This window comes from Mustela putorius, unplaced genomic scaffold, assembly GCF_011764305.1.
Source record: "Mustela putorius furo isolate JIRA1106 unplaced genomic scaffold, ASM1176430v1.1 tig00000275_pilon_pilon_pilon, whole genome shotgun sequence".
In the NCBI taxonomy this organism is placed as follows: Eukaryota; Metazoa; Chordata; class Mammalia; order Carnivora; family Mustelidae; genus Mustela; species Mustela putorius.
In genome coordinates this window covers 11,056,759-11,078,388 of record NW_025421341.1, presented here as the reverse complement: position 1 = coordinate 11,078,388, position 21,630 = coordinate 11,056,759, and the positions used below count along the sequence as shown (strand labels likewise).

At 44.0% G+C, this 21,630-nt stretch overlaps 1 protein-coding gene across 2 annotated transcripts in view; it reads right to left on the bottom strand.

Annotated features, from left to right (window-relative positions):
- Positions 1-21,630, bottom strand: part of PARD3B (par-3 family cell polarity regulator beta) — a 1,046,368-nt gene that overhangs the window by 35,628 nt on the left and 989,110 nt on the right. For both annotated transcript variants that reach the window (XM_004764207.3, XM_004764208.3), the window contains one exon: positions 19,508-19,587. In XM_004764207.3, coding sequence (XP_004764264.1) covers positions 19,508-19,587 — 80 coding nt within the window. The remainder of the gene's footprint in view (positions 1-19,507; positions 19,588-21,630) is intronic.

Genomic DNA, 21,630 nt, shown 5'->3' with positions numbered 1-21,630 from the left:
TGAGCAATGATAGAGCCACAGTTTGGAGTCATCTGTACCTTTGAAATCCCTTCCTGTGGCAGAAAAAAACCAACAAAATACCCTTCAAGTCTTCAGTTTAAACTTGAGGAACTATGCAAAGTTATACATCACAGTTTCCTTTTAGCATGTACTTTTCAAATCTCATTAGGTTACTCCCATGGATAACTTATTCTGCTTCTTCGCCAGCTCATCATTCTCCTAGGGGCCAGGACCGTCACTGCATTTTCGCCCAACCTTGCATCCCATCCTTCGTTCCCGCCAAGGAGAACAGCACCTCCCTCTACCCAGCTGCCCAAGCCCCGACTCGAGAGTCACCTTTGCCACCAGCCCTTTCCTCAGTGACCGTATCTACTCAGCCATCGAGTCATGTCAAGTCACCTCCTTAAACGCATACGTCTTCTTCTCCTGCTGGTGTTCCCTACAGTTCAGTCTGGTTTCAGGCTCTCAGCGTTCTTCACAGGGGTTATAGCAACAGCTTCACATTGTCTTTCCTTATTCCCGTTTTCCCCTTCCAATTTATTTTCCATGAAATCATCAGGGAGTTTTTTTCTAAAATGCAAATCTGATCAAACCATTCCCGTGTGTAAAAGCCTTCAAAGGCCAGAGGGTTTCTGGGTAGAGTCAACCATCGTAGCATGTTGTACAAGGCACTTCTAACTACGTGTCTTGCCACTTCCTCCCCTCAAATTCAATGTACATAAGTACAATCTTAGCATTTGATATACTCTACAGCAATCTCCCTTTGTCTGCCCTCCACTCCCTACCTAAGCCACCAAAGACTAGACTGTAAAGCCCTGGAGACAAGGACCGTGCTTCCATGCCCGCTACACAGTATCGCCCAACTAGAAGTTGACTGAATGAGTGAATGAATGAACGCATGAATGAGTGGATTGTCAACTCTCTCTACCGTCACGATCTCATCCAACCTCAGAACACTAGATTAAATGTTCCTCAGCAACTCAGCTCCTCAAATTTCCCATGCTCACCTCAGCTGTCACTCGAATGCAAGTCACAGGTGTGCTTCCTTCCATCGAATGCCATCTTTTCTCCATCTTTTCCTTGCTCAACTTCAGCCAGATTCCCTACAACTTTCCTCCTACACATGAAGTGCACTAAATCGAACCCTAATCTTCTTAAAGAGTTAATGTGCCTCCCTAAATGACTAATTTACTACTAGAAAGTGACTTAGGCACTGGGGAGAATCTGGCTCATTATTTAATAGCCAATAAGGCCAGCTGTTTCATTTCAAGAAATTAATGGTCTTTAAAACCTTTCCATATTGTACCAACTGCTCTTCTCGATGGAGAGCCAAGTGACTTTTATTAGTAAGGTTGATAAAATCCAAACCCCGTTCGCCCTGCTCTAGCCTTCTTCATAATACCAGTAGAGTCTTCTGGGACATCTGGTTATTTTTGCTTTACTCTCTCTGTTGATTTTTTTTTGAGAAATTTTCTTTGCTGGGTTTTCTTCGGTTACTCCCTTGGAGACTGCAAAAGGTGATTCAACAGCTACACTCCCTGGCCTGATGGTTTGACCCCTGGCCTTCCTGATTGCCTTTCAGTGTGAAGCTTAATTTGGCTGAGACAGTGAATAGTTTGTTACTTTCAGGTTAGCTCATTCCATCTTTGGCCGCCTGTAATTACTCATATGTAAAAAACATTCACACGCAGAGGATGTTTTATGTAACCATCTTTCTCTTACTAATATCCCACCATTAGGCAAAAACAGTCAAGAAAAGGCTAGATGAGGCCACAAATCCATATTCCAAGACAGAGATATAGCATCCCTTAAATTTCTAGCCATTGATCAGTATTTTTTTGGAGGACATTCGGCTTTTAAATATAAGAATGTATAAAGATATTTGTCATCTCCAGCAACCTATGCCTCTATTCTTTTCCAGTATAAACTGTTGCCAGTGGTACATGAACAACTATATTACAACATCCTAGATACATTGACCGGATACTTTATCTAAATTTTACATGGTGGGGTGACTATGGTTTTGTGTTAGTATTTTACTTTTTTTGGGTTTCCTGTGGTTTCATGTTGCTATCCTTTATGGTGGGATCGACATAGTACTTTGTGTTCCAAAGAAGGTTGCTGTTGTTCCTTCTCATAGTATTTCCTCTCCTCTCTACTCTCAGGGGATGAAACAGAATGTTGCCTATCAAATGCTGGGAAGATCGGATGTGTAAACCCTTTCTTAGGTAGTGCTGGTGAACACACAAATGTAACCTCTGAAACTTAAGCTGGCCTTGTGCTCCCTGTTGGTGGTGGGTGTGATGGTGAGGAGGGAGATAGGGGCTCCCAGTAAAGAGTTGAAAGCCGCCCATCCCGTTTTCTGGGATTTATATGCTGGGAAGGTTTTGTTCTTTCTAAAAGCACACAAAAGGCAGAGTTTAAAATAGAAATGTATATGCACATTATGCTGTGGGGGGCTAAACGGAGACCAAAATAAGTTTTCTTGCTAGAACTATTCCATTCACTCCAATATTGAAGACACCCTTCAATGCAGTAAGCTACGGTTTGAGCATTTTTTCTCATGAATTTTACAAATGAAATATTCTCTATGAAGACATTATTATTTTATTGAAAGAAAAATGATGGCCCCATAGAAACCGTGGGGGTAGGATTTTTAAGAATGACCCTTTTAAGAAGAGTTTACAGTAAATCCCTTGCATTCTGTAAGTTTTAAACTTATGGAGTCGGTAATACTTTCCTCATTCAACACTTCCCTCAGAAATATGCAACGAATATTATTCACTAAAAAATTGGCACATCATTTCACGGAGTTTGAGGGTCCCTTGAAACCAACCAGTGGACAATTTAAATACGCCAGATCAAGACCCTTCTCACGGTTCCTTTGGGTTTCGCCAGAGTGATACACGTGCTATCTCAAGCCAAGTCTCTTGCCAGTAGATCTGCATCATTCTCACAGAAATTCAAACGGCAACTTCCAATGATATAAATAGTGTCTCTGGGGAGCACACCTGGAGTTCTTATCAAGCAGATCTGAGAACACAGGCACGCGTGTTCTAAGGGATGCAGGGTGTGCGTGTCAGCCCAACCGTCACACCATGTTCATGCCACAGAGGGTCACCTTGGCTGGCAGAGGAGCAAAGGGAAGAGCACATATTTTGCAAAAGGAAGTGCCACCTTAAGAAAGAAGCCCATCTGGGTGATCCTGACTACTCCCAGGACGCAGAAGACCTGATATATTCTGACAGGATACTCAACAGCAGGGAGAGCAAGGGAAAAAAACGTCTGGTTGATGCGTGTCAATAAACTGCACAGATAATCTCCCACAGTATCTGTACCAAGCTAGTGAATGCGAGTATTTGACCACCATGCATTTTTTATGATTGCAACCGTATCACAGTTGATACTGCTTGAAACTATGTTTTAAAAGCCCATCACTGCTAAGGGTTACATGTATGTTCAAAGTATTCCTGCATTAATTAATTAGATAATTAATTATTTAACTTATATTATATTATATATAATTATATAATAATATATAGATTATATTATATTAAATAATTACTTATTTAAATTGATTAAATAATTATTTAAATTATATTATATATAATTATAATTATATAATAATATATAAGTTATATTGTATTAAGTAATTAATTATTTAAATTAATTAATTAAATGATTAAGAAATAAATTAAATCATAGATAGAAGAAAAATAGGCAAATATTTATCTTGTCTCCTGTGGAAGACAACTTTTTATATGTAAAAGCAAAGAATAAATAATAAGCCAAAGTTTGAAGACTTAGCTTATGAAAATTGTAAACTCCTATTTACCACAAGTTAAAGTTAAATTTAAATAATATTAACATATGACGAAGTGTTAATATCCTTAATATAGGAAGAGCTCTAGTAAATCAAGAAGCATTAAACACCTGGACAGAAATGATACGAAAACAGATGAGTTCCCATAGACGGAAAAAAAGTACCAATTCCTAATAAACATGTGAGAAACACTCAACTTCATCACATGTAAAGGACTTACAAATTAAAACAGTTTGTGATCACAACTGGCAGTTCTTAATCGATCACACTAACACAAGTTCAAGTATTTTATATTCAGTGTTGGTGAGGTGTAAGTTGGGATATCCTTTTTGGAGGTGAGTCTGGCAATATATACCAAGAACTTTAAAAATATTCACTCTTTGATCTAATAATTACATATTAGGAATTTATCTTATTTATAGGATATCTTGATTTATAACCTATACATTTTGTTCTCAGGAAGATGAACTTAAGCACCTTAATTGACGGGATGTGACTGATCCAGTTGTATAGGCCTCCTGGATACAACGCTGATATCCACAGAAAGCCTCATGCTAAGGTGTGACCATGGGCGCGGTATGACTAGAGCTCTACCACTGGTCCTTGCATTTGGCCAAGTTCTTGCTATTCTTAACTGGAGCAAAGGTGGCCTGTTGAAATCCATGCAAACCTGACCAGCTATGTGTTTCCAGCCATGATTGTAAGTCAAGTCACTGCAGACCCTCAAACTGGCATCGTACATTAATGGGCATCCTTGAGTTAGGCTCCTAAGTACCCAATTGCCGTTTTCCTGAGGATTTCCTGTTCTGGCATTCTCAGAAGTGCTGCCATATTTCAGCGAGGTTCTGAACATTGACTTAACAGAAAATGAACTCATCAAAGACTTTCCATCATTTTGATAAACTGTATGTTTGAGTGAAACAGAGAGACCGGAAATACATTCTTCTGAGGTTCCTCTCTGGGGCAGCCCTGTCAATGCTATCATTAGTCATCGTGTTCCATAGAAGACATGACCAATTTGTACAACACCTCCTTCAAAAATAAAATGAATGCATCAAGACTGTCCGGAGCTACTTAATAACCATCTCTTTTGCTCCTGTGTAAGGACGTCAGGACTGATCCACTTTGACCCCGGGACTTCTGGCTCCCGCGCTGTAGCAGCGCTGCACGTCCCACCCCGCTCTCCCCACTTCCGGTCCACTACAGGACTCACTCCGCATGTCTGTGCTTCTTGGCTTGAGGCTTCCTGGTACCAGGGCTCTAGATAGGCATAAGTGCTGAGGAGCTGGCTCCTTCAGGAGCAATCCTTAGCCAAGGACAAATAGGATTCGCAAGATAAATTCTGCAACATCCTTGCTCCGGGGTGGCACAAGGTGTGAATGTGTTCCCTACGACTTCCAGAGGGCCCTAGCAGAACTGATCCCCATTGCCCGTGGTGGTAACCTGCACGCGGATGCGGTATAGACTGGCTTTCTTCCCTGTTCTTCCTCACTTTCCTTCCAATACTTCCTGGGATCGCTTCCCAAATAAAATCACTTGCTCTCAAGTATCTGTCCCAGGGTCTGCTTCTGGGGCAAACCCAGCCTCAGACTTTAGAATGAGGACATTGGTTACTTCTGAGTTGGCATTAGAACATTACAGGAACTTCCACCGTTCCTTGGTATTGTTCTTGCTGCTGCAGCAATAGGAAAAGGGACACCCTGTAGCCTTTCTCCGGATTTACGACATCTTCACCTGTGCCCCATTTACTTTTTCATTCATTCTCTTTTCTTCCGGTCTGCTCCTTCACCTCCACACACCCTCTTTCTCTCCATATTTATAAACATGCACATATACATATTATTATATACACATACACATATTTCTGGAACCATTTACGAGTAAATTGGAGACTTGTGCCTTTTTACCCCTAAATATTTCAGGACATATTCCTGAAGAACAAGAATATTCTGTCTTTTAAGGACAGCACAGTCACCAAAGTGACTTCCGCTGTTTCTTATTATCTTCATGCTTACACTTTACGGGGTCAGAGCTATGCTTAGTCACAGAATGCCAGATGGCATTAAGTCACCAGTGCTTACTACTTGAGAAAAATATAATTTCCAGAGTGAAACAGCACAGACAGGGACAGATTTAAGCCTTTGCTGTCCATATAGGCAGGGAAGACAACTCACAGTCACGGACAGGAAGCCAGGTCTATGCAATTTACACTGTCCACCTCGCTCTTTTTGTACTTTCTGAGTAGGAGACTGAGGTTTGTGACATCATCACCCTTGATACGCCCTGGGGTTTTCTGTGTTCAAGAGTACACGTTGGTCTAACACCCCGGATTAGCCACAGCACTTCCCTTCCTCCTTGAGCTGTCTCTGCCGTGCATCTCAAGATCTCCTTCCGGAAGTCTAAAAGGCATTTCAAGTCTAGCGTATCTCAACTCACACTCACGATCTTTCCCCTTCCTCCCCCCAGAGACCTGGTCCTCTCCTAGCACTTCCTCTCTTGGGGAATGGTAGCACCACCCATGCCGTTGTGTGGGGATTTGTTCTTGACACCTGGCTTTACTTACCCCCAACACCTCCACATGCAATCCATCAGAACATTCTGTCAGTTCTTCCCGCCGTCTCCTCCCCTCTCTGCTGTCATCACCACCACCCTTGCATGGCCCCCCTCTCCCGCCCGAGCTGCAGCAGTATCCTTTGAACTGGTTTGCACCCTCCCTCCCTCCAGTGTATTCTTCACCCTGTAGCTAAAAATTACAAGATAAAAAACAAAATTGCTTAAAACACCAATCTATGCCTTCCTCCTGCTTAAAACCCATACATGGCTTCTAATGAGGGTTTGGATGACTATAAACATGCTGAACCCCTCCTGGTCTGACTTCTTCCTGCTTCTGCTGCTCTTGAAGTCTCCGTCCCAGGCTTTTTTCAGTCTCTTGGTTCACTGTGCTGTCTTCTAGCACAAAGCCTTTGCGCAGGATGTTTTCCCTGCTTGGAATGTTCCTTACGTCTTCTCTCTAACCTCCTTCAGGTCACAGCTCAGGTGTCACTCCCTCCCTTGATTCAGTCCAATTTCCTGGACTCACATATCTCTTGTGTTTCATAAGGGCCCAAGTTGAAATTTCATGTTTTCTTTGTGATTGTACGGTTGTTATCTTTCCACTCGATTACAAGCTTCCTAGTCAAGGGAGTGTGTCTTGTGGGCTTTCTTATTGTAGCTTCAAGGCCTACAGAATATATTAGTCAGCAAATAGGTGTTGAATGAAGGAATAAGCAAGCCTAGGTGACTTTTTCAGCGCATCTGTTTAGGCTAATAAAATTGCACAGATAGTGCTGAACAATTCAGGACTAAAAGGTTTTTAAAAAATCAGATATGAAGGAAGTGACCAGAAAAAGGACAAATTATGGAATTCAAGCTGATGACAAGGGGGTCTTGTCTAAGGGTGGTACCATAGTAAAAGTGACTTGCCTATAACCAATCCACAGAAAGCAGTCCTCCCATTATCTTGGCCATACTACATGCGGCACATTTGGACACTATGCATAGAATATGGGCTAGCAACTCTGGCTTCTATATGGACTTGATTCTGGATATCAGGGAAAAAGACTGTAAGAGGGTGTCACACAGTCTAGACCATTCAGCATAATTGTCAAAGGCACCGACATGTCAGTGGAAAGTGATCAAGCAAGCACAAACCCTGATCCTGATTTTATAGGACCATTTCCAGAAGAAAAACATCATTGTGGCAAACTCCTTAAAATACTTCAACGTGCTTATTTTCCATCTTAAACGTCTCCCACAACAATTACAGCTCTTTCCGGTACCTTGTAAAACCCAGGCTGTCAGACACTATCATTTCTGGAAATGGGTGTGCATTTGCCTCGGCTACATGCAAGCAATTAGTGGGCAGAAACCTTATCTGAGCAGTCACCACCCTGTCTTCACTTTCAAGCAATGGCCAAGTTTAAAGGTGACTTCTCATGCCCCAGAGTGTCTTGTTGGTGGAGAGGAGCCAGGTAGAAATTGCCAGGTTCCTACCTACTTAACATGTCATTGCTTGTTCAACCACAAGGGTCAGTTTTGCTGATCGTCGAGTGGGACGATCCTCTATAGGGACCAGCCCGAACCACTTCCATCTAGGCTTAATTGAAGACTTGGAATCAAAGCAAGAACACATTCTGGATGCTGCTCTTTCTGTCCCAACCCTTCCCACATTTGTATTGCAAATGTTTGCCTTTGCTAGAAATAATGGAGCTGGACCAAGGTGTTTCCTGGCACAGGGACTGAGGTTAGCGGGCCTGTGTCACATGAAATCCAGGGCACAGATGGGCTCATGTGGCACCTCCGTGGTAACTGACTGCCAAAGCTCTCTTCTCTGGACTTGAAGCAACGCAGTCAACTGCTGCCATTCCTCCCCAGTTATTTGGCATTTGCATCGCAGCCATGTCCCCCAGGGAGCGGCCAGGCCCATACTTCGAAGGAAGCAACAATTCTTTCCTGGCTATGAAAATTGCTCAAGTGGAACCAATTGGTATATTTTTTAAACACGTGCGTAACAGAGAGCTTGTCTTTAACAAAGAGTACTGTTCAAAAGATGTTTCAGCTGGAAGGAGGTGGGTGTTTATATATGCTAAGGGGAGCTCTGTAGTTCGTGGTTGCCGTTCTTGGTGATTTTGAATGCCTGTTAGGGCTTTGTTCATTTTCATGTCTTAGAGTTCCAGACTGCAGTGATTTAGGATGGGGTCAGCACAGTGAGGGCTGCCTCAGGAAAGGGAGGTCATTGAATGCTTCTCTCTAGCACAAGACACCTTGATTTTTAAAGATTCTAGAGGTTTCAGAGGTAGAAGGAGCTAGACCAAATCCAAAGCCTGCCATTTGTTCTATGAGCAACCCTGACTCCATCACTTTGGGTCTCGAGCCTCAGTTTCTTCATCTGTCAATCGGCATAATAATATTTGTTTCAGGATTGTTGCTGGAAATAAATGAGGTTGGATTTGAAGTACCCACCAGAGTTCTTAGCTCACAATAAATCCTTAGTGAGTGTTGGTTCCTCCCCGATGCCCCATTACAAGTGCTTCTGTGGAAGGGCAGTGCTGAGAGTGGTCCGGGGGCCGGGAACCTGGCCCATGCACTTGGGGTACACAGCCGCTGTGCCCGTGCAGCCCTAGGTGGAGCCATTTCCACCTTATTTATGCTCCTGATAGGAATAGAATAATTGCTGTAAGGAAAATGTGGCTATCTTGTTTTAACTCAGGGAAAACAGTGATAGAAGGCGAAAAATGATATGCTTCGAAAGCAATTTTCTTTTTTCTCATAAATTCCCTATTATCTGTCTTATTGTGTTTTATTACTTCGTCACTACCTGCAGGTTTCAACATTTCCCATGTTCTTCGGAGCCCTAAGAAACAATGACTGTATTTCTAATATGGCCCCAGATATCTTCCTTCCCATGAACTCAGGTTACTCGAGAAAAAAGCTGCTGAATTCCACCCCCTCCCTAACTTGTCAGTGTTAGCGGGCAGGTAAAGTGAAAGAAAAACGATCTTGAAAACCAGAAAGAACTGAGTTTGAATTCTGATTCTGATCTTGCCACTTGAAGGACAGATTTGTTTCCTTTTCCAAAAATGAGCATCCTAATGACTCCTACCTGGCTGGCTGGAGAGAGAAAGTGAGACAACCCCCAGAAAGTACATGGCGCGTGGTAGGTGTTGCACACGTTTACATCGTGACCCTTCTGCCTTTGCCTTCATTGTTCTTGGTTTTGTTGCCTTTTCAAATACAGTTGGCTAGCTTAGGCATAAATATGGCATCTTTGAAACCATCTGCAGGCAGATGTTGGTGAATGAAAGTGGAAACTAAACCTAGGGACTTTGCTCTTAGTATGCCTGCTGAAGACATCATGCGTCCATGCCTTTGGGAGGTGCTCACTTTTTATCCAGCGTGGCTGCACAGCTGAGTGAGGTGATGTCATTGTAAAGAACCATAAAACACGGCTCTCACACCCATATTCAAACCAGATATGGTCACGAATTCATACACTTGGTTTAGTCAGAGTGTCTCTGCCCGCGGTAGGTTGACACAGGGACAAACTCGGGAACTTGGGCCGGGGGACGGCAGCAAATGGCCGGAGAGCTGCAAACGACAGAGGGAGGCAGGTGCAGAGTGAGAGCATCACACAAAGCCCTACGGCAGGTCAGGAAACTCACCACAGTCATCCAGGGCCATGAGCTTCTGGTGGCAGATGGTAGAGTGATGACAATACAAGAGGAAAACATCCAGAATAACCAAAGAATATGAGAAATTACAGACAGAGCAACGCGCTCCACAGAGGAACTGCCCAGACGCAAAAGAACCCTTTTCTTTTGGCTGGAAAAGCGGGACATAAATGCTAAAACTCGAACAGGTGTAGGAGGGAAACACGGACGTCCGTTTACCAGGCTTTACAGGTTTCAAGTTCAAGGTAAGATCAGATTTGGCGCTGTTGAAATCGCAGGCATACCCTCCTCGTCTAAAAGCGGTATTGAACGAACAGACGTGTCATAGTGCAGAATTTTCTAGGGACAATGAGGGAAAATTAAGATCAGTGGAATTTAATATATGTGGTCCATCAAGATTCTGTGAAAACTATTTTGGGGACATCAATACTGTAATGGGCCTTAACAGGTTTTAAATCACTAATCGTCTAACTAAACTCATAATGGAGGCCTTCCCTGAATAATTAATATTAAATATTCTAACTGGCATCAAGGATATATTGGCCATGAGGACATGATGAAAAGTTTGATTAAAATGGACTTTTATCGGAGGAACTAAGTGACATAAAAATGGTACGGCAGTAGCATTAACCCCCTGAACTCCGCTGTTCGAAATCCTGAGGCCGTCTTCCATGCCAGGGCTTTCTGCATTTTTCAGGAAGTTTGAGTTGACAGTGGAGGTATCTTCATCTCACAAAGAATTAAATCGCCACTAATTCGTTATTCTGTCCTCTGCATGGAGTGAGGTGGGGTCAGAGGAACCAAACAGGCAGCTGACTCCACACAGCAGGAGAAGCAGAGACTAGATTTGCAGCGCCAGGAGCCAGAGGAGAGGGGACGTTTAGACTGGTGGGGTAACAGGGCTTCCCTGATTTTCAAAAGGCATTCCGTTCTGTCATATGCAGGTGCAGGAGATATGATCTAGACAGGTTCCTCAGCTCATCATAGCTCCCCTCCAAAGTCAGGGCAGCGATCGCATACCTGAGCATTGAAAGGTGGTCCTTCACGCACAGATAGGCAGTTCAGATAAAGTGGTGCCACCAGGAAGGTAGCAGAAAGACTGGCCATGAGTAGCCATATCTAGATGATGTGCCGCAGGCCCTTGTCCAGTGCCTTGAGGAGAAGGATTCGCCGGAATGGCCTCAGACCCGGACTGGATATCTGACTGCTGCCGTGTCTACCGCGGGCAGTGCGTATATGCTCACGAAGCCTCTTATTTGACGAACTCAATTTGTGGCAGAGTAAAGGACTTAAGTAGGCGACGTGGACGCTCTGTCCACCTCCACAGGGCCCAGATGGCTGAAGCCCCAGCCAACGCCGGACACACGCTCACACGCACACCCCTAATGTGCCGATTGCTCACATTTTCACTGCACTCGCTCAATCCCTAGCTTAGCCGCAGAAGAGACCAGTCCCACGGCCTTGGTAGAAATCTTTGCAGAGCTCGAATGTCACGGCCGTCTGCTTGGCAAGTGCTATAAGACAATGCAAGGCCGGCAAAGGAAAATGGAGTAGCTGTGAGCAGAGCAGAAGCTCACTCGAAGAGAACCAGAGCAATGAGGGAGGGAGGAGGTATTCAAGCAGCCAGGTAGATGACAGTCGCAGGCACAGAGGATGCCCAGCTAAAGGCTGTCGGGGACAACACGACAGAGTAGGCAGAGTGCACGTCGCAAGCTTCGAAATTAGCTACATGCTTGTGATTGAGTCCTCCTGGGTGGGCAAAAGCATATGCAGACAAGAAAGCTGAAACCGACAAAATGAACCAACTGAAATGTTAAAGCGGAAGTATGTTCTTATGGCATGTTCTACTGATCTGAACACAATCCTGCGCAACACGAAAACACTGGGAACACACTTAGGAAGCAAGTTTATTTTGGGTTCCTGGGAAGCAAGCATAAGCTGTTTGCTCCTTCTGAAGTTGCTCTTTCTACCCGAAATCAGTTCTAGTATGTTGCTTCTCATTACACAGCCAAGTTAAAGCTGCTGGAGACAAACGGAGACACATTTTTCTTTCCCCCTCCAGTAATTTATGTAATACGGGTTAAAGCAACGTCAGGACTGGGAGCCAAGGACAGCCGGAGCAGGCCTCTGTCCCGCATCAATCTCGGGAAGGGAAGTCTCTCCCTCTTTGGGAATGTTCATGCAGCTTTCTACACAAAACTGTCTCGTCATTTTTTTTTTTTTTCCTTCTGCGTAGACATTATTCTTAATCTTAAAGAACCAAAGTACCAATTTGCAGATACTGCCTTTTCAACTCTCGGGAGGGTTCTAACAAAACAGGATTCTCTTTTTGGTAGACAAAGTATATTGCTTAATGTTCATCTAGCAATTACCCATTAAATTGTTCATATTTCAAGGGAAGGACCCAAGGGGATGGGAAAAGAATTGATTTTATGACAGCATTACAGAGATGGTTGAAAGGCATTACCTAACCTGTATATTAATAATGTTCTGTGTCATATACAAAGATGAATAAGACATAGTCCCTGTCCTCAAAGGTACTTACAGTTGAGGGAGAAAGACAAGAAAATGAGCAAATGATATAAGGGAGTGTGAGAATGACCCTATGGTTCCTTTTTTTTTTTTCTTTGTAAACTTTAGATGCATCAGTCAGTATGTAATTCTCCAGAGCAAGGATACTCTCTCTCTCTCTCTCTTTTTAAGATTTTCTTTTTAAGTAATCTCTATACCCAATGTGGGGTTTGAACTTATAACCCAAAGATCAAGAGTTGCATGTTCTACTGACGGAGTCAGCCAAGCACCCCCACAGACTTTGGTTCTGACTCTGAGCTGGATAACCTTAGTTCTGGAGGTGAAATGTGCAAACCTGAAGCCAGACTGCTTGGGTTCAAATCCCGCCTCTGCCATTTCTAGCTTTTGAACTTGGGCGACTGTACTTGTGCTCTTGCCTATGAAATGGGGATAATAATAGGGTTGCTGTGCATCACAGGGTTGCTGTGAATATTATGTAAGTCAGTATAGATAAAGCATTTAGAACAGAGCCTGGCACATAGTATATGGTCATTTACTATGTTTAGAAGTCTGGAATTCTATAGATTCCGGGGAAAAGAGACAGTCTCACGAAAAGTTAGTGTTGTATTGGAAAATGGCGTCCTGAAACAAATGGTCAAGAAAACTCTGAAGACACTCTTTCCCATCACTTACTTACATACAAACAAATCTATTTTCATTTGTACATCAATGTATTAAAAAATCTGTCCTATACAGGGTCATGGGTTAGGTCCTGGCAGTGGATATAAAACAATATCCCTTATTTTGAAGAATTTATAATCCAAAGGGGTGGAAAGGGGTGGAAAATCTTCGTAATCTAATCCAGGGAGTGGTCGGTGGCACTAGAAAGGTGCCAAACAAATGTCATGGGATTTCAGAGTAAGAAGAGCTAAAGAAACATGACATGGAGGTCTTAGGTTTGGGCATGGGGATTTCGAACTATCTTGGAGGTAGATGGATGGAGTGGTCAAGGAGCTGCGGTCTTGAAGGGTGAGGTAGGAAGGTGAGCCAGGCTCATTTGAAATTAGCATCGGGCTGGTGAGAACTAAATCTGTAGGAATGAAGGCAGCGGCTCAGAGAGAATCTACATGGGGTGGGGGCGGGGTCGGGGATGAGGGGAGCTAGAGACAGAATCAGCTAGAAGTGTCTGTGTCAGCAGCCCAGTGCAAGAGGCCACTGTCCCAGTGGGTGGTGCGGAAATACAGCCCATATTGATGAGCCACTCTTCTTAAGGCAGAAATGTGGGGCCTAGAGGAAGGAGGAGGGTGGAGGGGAGGTCTTTGTTTTCTCTGATGGACGGGAGTCAAGTGCATGGGGTCGTCCTGCCGTCTGAGCCTTGTATGAAACTCCCTATCCACAAGAATTACTGTCTCCCAGGATGTCCATTAGTCCAGCGTGTTACTCAGATCATATTGGTTCGCTATGTCCTCTTGCCCTTGACCATTTGGACCCTGGATCTTTCCTCAGAGTTGGATGATCCTGGGTCTTTCCCTAGAGTTGGCTGATCCTGAGTCCTTCCCCAGAGTTGGCTGATCCTTTAGTCTCAGTTACAGCCCCAGTGTATTACCACGCAGGTGTTGTCTCTGCCCTTGTCCACGCTGTGAGCTCTCAAAGAACTGTGCATCTGAACTATGCATTTACAGAGGAGGTGGTGGGTAGGGGAAAGCAACTGCCAAGGGACTCCAAGATGCATCCGCCAGAGGACTAGTTGGTGGCCCAGGATCCCCGAGAAGCCAGCAGGAATGAGCTCTGATGTATGGATTTGACTCACTCAAGAAACAGGCCTTTCCCAGAGATAAAATTAAAAAGACCTAACACTGTGGGGGAAAAAATTCCCTAAAATATGTCAGGCAGGCTCTTCACTAAGGGTTTTGCTTATGTTTGTACCTACTACTCACACCACCACCACACAGAGACCGTAAGTCCATCCTCACTTGCAGATAAACAAATTGAGACTGGCAGTTAGACCCCTCATGCAAGGTCACACAGGTGATGGGTGACAGAGCTGGGCTCTAATTAGGGCCTGACTCCAAGTCCATGCCCTTGTGACCTCTCCTCAGGAAGTGTGGTCAGTGAGGACAGTGAGTCTGAACTGCGGGGAACAGAAGTAGAGGAGCTCATGTTGAGCGTCTCAAGGTCATAAAGGAGAGGAAGTGAGGTCATCTCTAGAGACTGGGCTTGGAGGATTTAGTCATCCTCACAGAATTTAACGGCCGTAGAACGGGGTGGGAATGGCCACTGTGGGATAGGCCAGGGAGTCGACAGCACGACTGAGAGGAATTCTGGACGGCCGTGGGGGCCCAGCTGAGGCTGCATAATGTTCATTCTGCAGTGTAACCAAGGAAGGCATTTTTATGAGTTTTTCCAGCAACCTTTCACCGCCCACATGTATAGGACCACAGAAGAGATGTTTTTGCTCACTCCTTGGGACTCCACACTTGATTACAAGCCCGGGAGAGTAAGATCACGTGCAGATGCACCGAGCCATCTGTGGAGAAAGGATAATGGGGTCCCCTGGGGCCAGGGATGGGCCAGGTGGGAACAATGGCGGCTTGGGACTGGCGAGGAGCACGTTCTCCTCCGCTGGAGGGACTGACCGCAAGCAGGCCTGTAAAAACAGAGCGGGACCGGAAGGCTGAAGTGAAGAAGCAGCTGCTTGCAAAAATACTTACACTGATGTTCACACATTAGAGCAGCCTAGGAAACAACCGCTTCCCTACTCCCTCAGAGTGAGTCATCATTTGCGTCGGGCAAGAAGAGGGGAATGCTGATCTCACTGTGTTTACTACCCGAGAACGTGGGGGACTGGACAGGATGGTAAAACATCCGTCCTGGTAAGAGCCTGGTGTTTGCTAACGAGGTTGTATTAGGGCGATTCTCTGCTTTCCAAAAACACCACCCTCAGGAGACAAGAAATAGAGTCATTTCTCTTCCAAGGCAGAAGATTTAACATTGCTTAACAGTAATACTTAACAGCCTTAGCCCTTAGCCTTAAGCGACATCCTTAACTACCAAGTGCTAAGAACTGTCTTTTTCCTGGGCTAGGGCTCGGGCTTCAGGAAGTGCGTGTTGGCCTGGCAGCAGGGCGCATGAGCCTACCTAAAGATGGCTGAGTCTCGTGAAAGCAGAGCAGGGTGTCCTTGACCGGGGCTACTAGCTCCCTCCCTACCTGGGGGAGGGGCTGCGGGAGGGGCTGGTGTGCTTTTTCTCTCTGTGTGTCAACAGTTCCAAATTGGGCATATAAATCAGCATCACTGAGTTAACTTAAAAACTACTGTGATGCTCTTCATAAACCACATGGGAACCAAATCAGTCAGGAGCACATTTAGTCCCTTGTAAGGCTGACCACCAACTTCTCATAGATAGAATTTTCCTAATTTTAAAAATGTTTATTTATTTATTTTTAATTTTTTTTGTGTGTGTGATTTTATTTTGTGTGTGTGTTCTAAGATTCATTGTTTATGCACCACACCCAGTGCTCCATGCAATTCGTGCCCTCCTTAATATACACCACCTGGCTCACCAACCCCCCACCCTCTTCCCTCTGAAACCTTCAGTTTGTTTCTCAGAGTCCACAGTGTCTCATGGTTCATCTCCCCCTCTGATCTTCCCCAACTCACTTCTCTCCAACTTCCAATGCCCTCCGTGTTATTCCTTATGCTCCACAAATAAGTGAAACCATATAATTGACTCTCTCTGCTTGACTTATTTCACTCAGCATAATGTCCTCCAGTCCCATCCATTTGATACAAAAGTTGGGTATTTATCCTTTCTGATGGAGGCATAATACTCCATTTTATATATAGACCACATCTTCTTTATCCACTTATCTGTTGAAGGGCATCTTGGCTCTTTCCATAGTTTGACGACTGTGGCCATTGCTGCTATGAACATTGGGGTACAGATGGCCCTTCTTTTCACTACATCTGTATCTTTGGGATAAATACCCGGTAGTGCAATTGCAGGGTCATAGGGTAGCTCTAGTTTTAATTTCTTAAGGAATCTTCACACTGTTTTCCAAAGTAGCTGCACCAACTTGCCTTCCCACCAACAGTGTAAGAGGGTTCCCCTTTCTCTACATCCTCTCCAACACTTGTTGTTTACTATCTTGTTAATTTTTGCCATTTTAGCTGGTGTAAGGTGGTATCTCAATGTGGTTTTGATTTGAATATCCCTGATGGCTAATGATGATGAACAGTTTTTCATGTGTCTGTTATTCATTTGTATGTCTTCTTTGGAGAAGTGTCTATTCATGTCTTGTCCTATTTTTTTTTAAGGTTTATTTTATTTATTTTAGAGAGAGAGAGACAGAGCATGAGCAGGGGAAAGGGCAGAGGGAGAGGAAGAGGGAGAGAAGCAGACTCCCCGCTGAGCATGGAGCCGGGCGTGGGTCTCCGTCTCAGGACTCTGAGATCATGACCTGAGCTGAAATCAAGAGCTGGACATGTTGCCAATTGAGCCACCCAGGCGTCCCTGAATTATTCCTATTTTTAATTAAAATTTTAACTCCATAAATATCATAGAGCTCCCTGCCTCTGTGACAAAGAGGGGACGACGTGCCTACTGAGATGCGCTCACCTCCCTCTCCTGGCAAAGGGAGAGCCCCGCGGAGCTGCTGTGACTCGGTGTAGGGAACAGTAAGATCTCCAGGGTGGGAGAAACTAGAAAACCAGGGTAAATGTTGCTGGCACACAGAGCTGGGTCTCTGGTGGGTCCCCTGCCTCTGCATTCTGCATCTTGTTGGGTAAACTTGGAGCCCCCACCATGGACTGGAGGCACATTGGTGAGGTTGCTCTCTGCATCTTCCCTTGAGGTGCTGAGATGAAACCTTGAGGCGGAACTCCTCCATTTGAAAACTAGTGCCAGAGACCTCTTGTGCATTTGTCTGAGCCCCACGGATGGTCCATCACGGAGACCTCTGGTTGCCAGGTGGCCACAAAGGTCTGTTTCTTCCTGCAGCTGATCACTCCTACCGTGAGTGCACTGTTGGTCAAACACTGTTTTTGGTCTGATATGCTTCTCTTCCAGCTACAGTTATATTCTCGGGGCTGGCAGGATTTTGTCAACTCATGGTTGTGACAGTAGCTCCGGAGCCACAAACAGCATAAATTTATTGCCTTTGTCAGAAAACTCCCTCTGCACTGTTTAATCCTAAAATAGACTTGTGGAGAGTCAGCCACGATTGAGCATTTCAGGGCTTATTAGTAAAAATAAATAGGAGCTGGAAATTCAGAGGACTTTCTGCTAATAATTACTAAACTAAACATTTGCTGCTCTGTCGTAAGAAATTGATTTGCTGCTGCTTGTCCGAGAGAGAGTAAGGTCCTGAGGATGGACTGGTACCCTGTCTCCAGTTTTCAGATTCTCAGGGCTTGATACGGAGTAGATGATTAATAGATATATGGGAAATGAATGAGTGAAATTTATAGAGATTTCAATGTTATTCCTGAGCTTTTGATTTGTACCAAAAAAAAAAAAAAAAAAAAAAAAAATTCCATTTCCGCAGTCTGGTGCAAGTTGGCCAGGAAGACATTAAACTCTTTCCAGTTTTTTTTTTTTTCTCCCCTCTCATAAGAACATACTACTTTCCATCTGCCTTAACCACAATTTCCATACACTTCAATACTGAGAGCCAGAAATGTTATATTTAAAGCAAATTTTGGAGATGACTTCCATTTTTTTTTTTTTTAATGAAAACAAAATACGAGGCCAGAGAAAAATAAGGAGAGGAGAGAAATCAAGAATGAGAAAAGACTATGAGACAACATACAAAAAAAGAAAACAGGGAGATAAATAAGATAGAGTTGTATAGAGGCTTTTAAAACATTGTAGTCAGAGTATCCTGCCCAGTCAATGTTAACAATTGGTTCTTCACTAGGTCTGAGATTTTATTACTTTTGGAAATCAACATACTATTTATAAGAGCAGATGGTCACTTAGGCTATGCCTGTTGCAATATCCAGGATGGTATTTTTGTAAATTCACATACAGAATTATAGCCAATGTGAAACTCAGCACAGCAACTCCCTCTGGGGTAACACTTCCACAATTCCACTTCGATGAAAAAGCTCGATTTAGGATCCTCCCCCCTCTTTTTAAAAGGAGATATTCCGTACCATTTCAGTTTTCTGGCTGGCGTTAACATTTCTTTGTTTGTCCTCCACCCCTCACCCCCGAACTCACCATTTCTCACACACCCTGCTTCACTCCCATAGTAGCTGCACTAGACGTAATCTTGGAAAGTTCTCCTCTTTGTCATGTGCTACTGATAGCAGACCAAAATTATTCTTCATCTCAGAGATAAGAGCATGGGCCTTTGAGAATTGTATCTCATTTTCAGGGGTGTCTAGTTACAGCAGAAGTGGATCGCGTTAGGCCAGAATCACCAAGCGAACTTTTCCCACGCGATTATTTCCTCCCCTCACTGTGTCTACGCCTCTCAGCAATATTTGCTGACTGCCTAGCGAATCCGACAGATTCTAAATCAAGCAAAGAACATCTTCCCAGGTTCACATTTCTCTCCTGCTTTTTAACACCCACATGAAGCTCCAAGGTTAAGGTTGGCTTGCCCTTTCTTGTAGGTATCTGCTAGGACCAAGGATTTACTATTTTATTGTTCCTCAGCGTGGTGCAGGAGGTTCAATGCTATTTTTATAGCAATGGCTTAAGATTTCCATTCTGGATCCAATATTCTTGCTGACATGTTCAATTGCAATGATATACTATTTTCTTCCCTTAAAAAATAACCCACAAGTGTTTCAATTATTAGCACAGTTGTGAAGATGGCACGGGTGTTGTCACAGACGACAGTCAGGAAAATTATAACACAGTCCCCAACTCAAAGCCAGATTTCTATTTCATGTAGATTTCTCTAAATACTTTATTTGTAGGTAAGCTGGTGATAGGAGACCCCTGAGTGATCTACCTGGGTAAGGACGCGTACTGTCTCTCCATCCCCTCAAAGCGGACGTTGTGTGCATTCCCATCTGGACCCTTTCCAGACACCTGTGGAGAGAAAAGTAATTAGAGATGAAGATCCATTATACACCCTGGTTACTGACAATGCATTGCAAAATTATAATCAGTGCCCAAATGCTGCTGCTGCCTGCCAAAAACCAACCATGGAAAAGCAAACATGATCTCAGTATTGCTACAGGAACTGATGATCAAGCCACAAACATGGCATAGAACAACAGTCGCTTCTTTCAAAAAGGGTCATTGCCAAACTGACCCCTTCTTGTCACCAAGCTGGGGAGCTTCTGTAGGCTGTAAGACCCCCCCCTTTTTTTTTCTTTTTACATTGGCTTTAGTTTTTACAACAGTTTGAGACTTACAGAAAAATTGAGAAACAGTGCGGAGTTCCCAGAACTCAGTTTCCCTCCTGCTAACATCTCACATTAGTACGGTATATTTCTTCAAATGAATGAATCAATATTGATACACTACCATTAACTAGAGCCCACAGTTGATTTGGATTTTAACCCAATCCCTTTCCTGTTCCAGGATTCCCTATTACATTTAGTCATCATATCTCTTTAGGCTCTACTTGGCTGTGACAAGGGCTATATTTTTATTTTTAAAGACTTTACTTATTAGAGAGAGAGAGAGCACAAATTGGGAAGGGGCAGAGGGAGAAACAGACTCCCCGAGCAGGGAGTCCAATGAGGGGCTCGATCCCAAGACTCTGGGATCACAACCTGAACTAAGGCAGATGCCCAACCTACTGAGCCACCCAGGCGCCCCAGGACCATATCTTTTAAAAGTACCTTTTCCATGAAACCTTTCTTTACTAACTAGGGCAGGTGACAATGGTCTACTCCACAGCTTCCATGAAGCCCTCTCTCATCCAGACTTCACTTAGTTCCCTCGCCTAGGAACTACCACAGAGAAGAGACTGCCTCTTTTCTATCTAGGGTTGATCTTTAGTATTTTTTTCCCCTTCCATTGTACTTCTTCTGTTCACCTCTCTTCCGGTCTCCTCCATCAGCCTCTGAGACACGGAAGAGCAGTGCCTGGCCCCAGGATTAAAGTGTGCTAGCTTTGTGGATGTCAAGACTTTATACATAGTCCTTCTGCATCTATCACAACAATCCAAAACAGGATGAACGTACCCAGGTATTTAAAAGTATTTGTTGACTTGTCAATTCATCACCTGTTCATGTCAACACACATGGTTTGTGGATCCCTTATGCTGGCTCTCAGGCTGGGCTAGCCCTCACGGAATGGGCACGGAACGGGTAAACAGAATACCTGGACCATTAGAGGGGGGAAGGGAGAGTTTGCTAGTAAGCACAGGAAGTAATGGTGCCAAGTCAATAGGGGAAATTTTTCTAGGTAGCATTGAACTTGCAAATTATTTTCTTCCCGCCAAAAGTTCTAGCTCTCTACGAAACCATCATTCCAGCTTGGGTGGTGTGCGTGGGGAGGGTCTCTTATGAGAGGTGTTGCAAAACAAGTATACATGTTCATTTAGAGTAAGAAAGACTATTCTAGGTATCAATCATTAGAGGAGGCTCTTCAGAGTGTGTCCTGCAAAACTTCTTTGTATTTCACAAATCCATGGAACAGGAATGGCCATAGTTATCTGAGAAGGCAACAGCCCAGTGAATTACCGAGGTGAGGATGAAGACTGCACACACAGACTTAGAAGCAGCTGCCGGAAGACTGAGAATTCTCTGCATTAGGTTAAATGCCCTGATTTAAACCACCGACCTTTCTAACAAAGACCAGAGACAAGGGTGGTATCAGACAAACAGGGGATAAAGAAATGGTGTAGAAAGAGAAGGGAAGGATACAATTACTGTCCTCGGCCACTTCTATCTAAGGTTTGTTTTGTTTTTAACCTATTGGTTATGGAGGAAGAATTAGCATGAATACCAGGACTATTTAATTGTGACTGTCGGGCATTATGAGCCTACTATGGCTCCAGACATTTACAAGTTATCTTTTCTGGTGGCCACAAAACTTCAAGTTAATACTTCCAACACTGTTATCCAGAACTGGCCTGGCCCAGGGATGGCTGTCTACGTTCGGGTGTCTCTCAGAGGC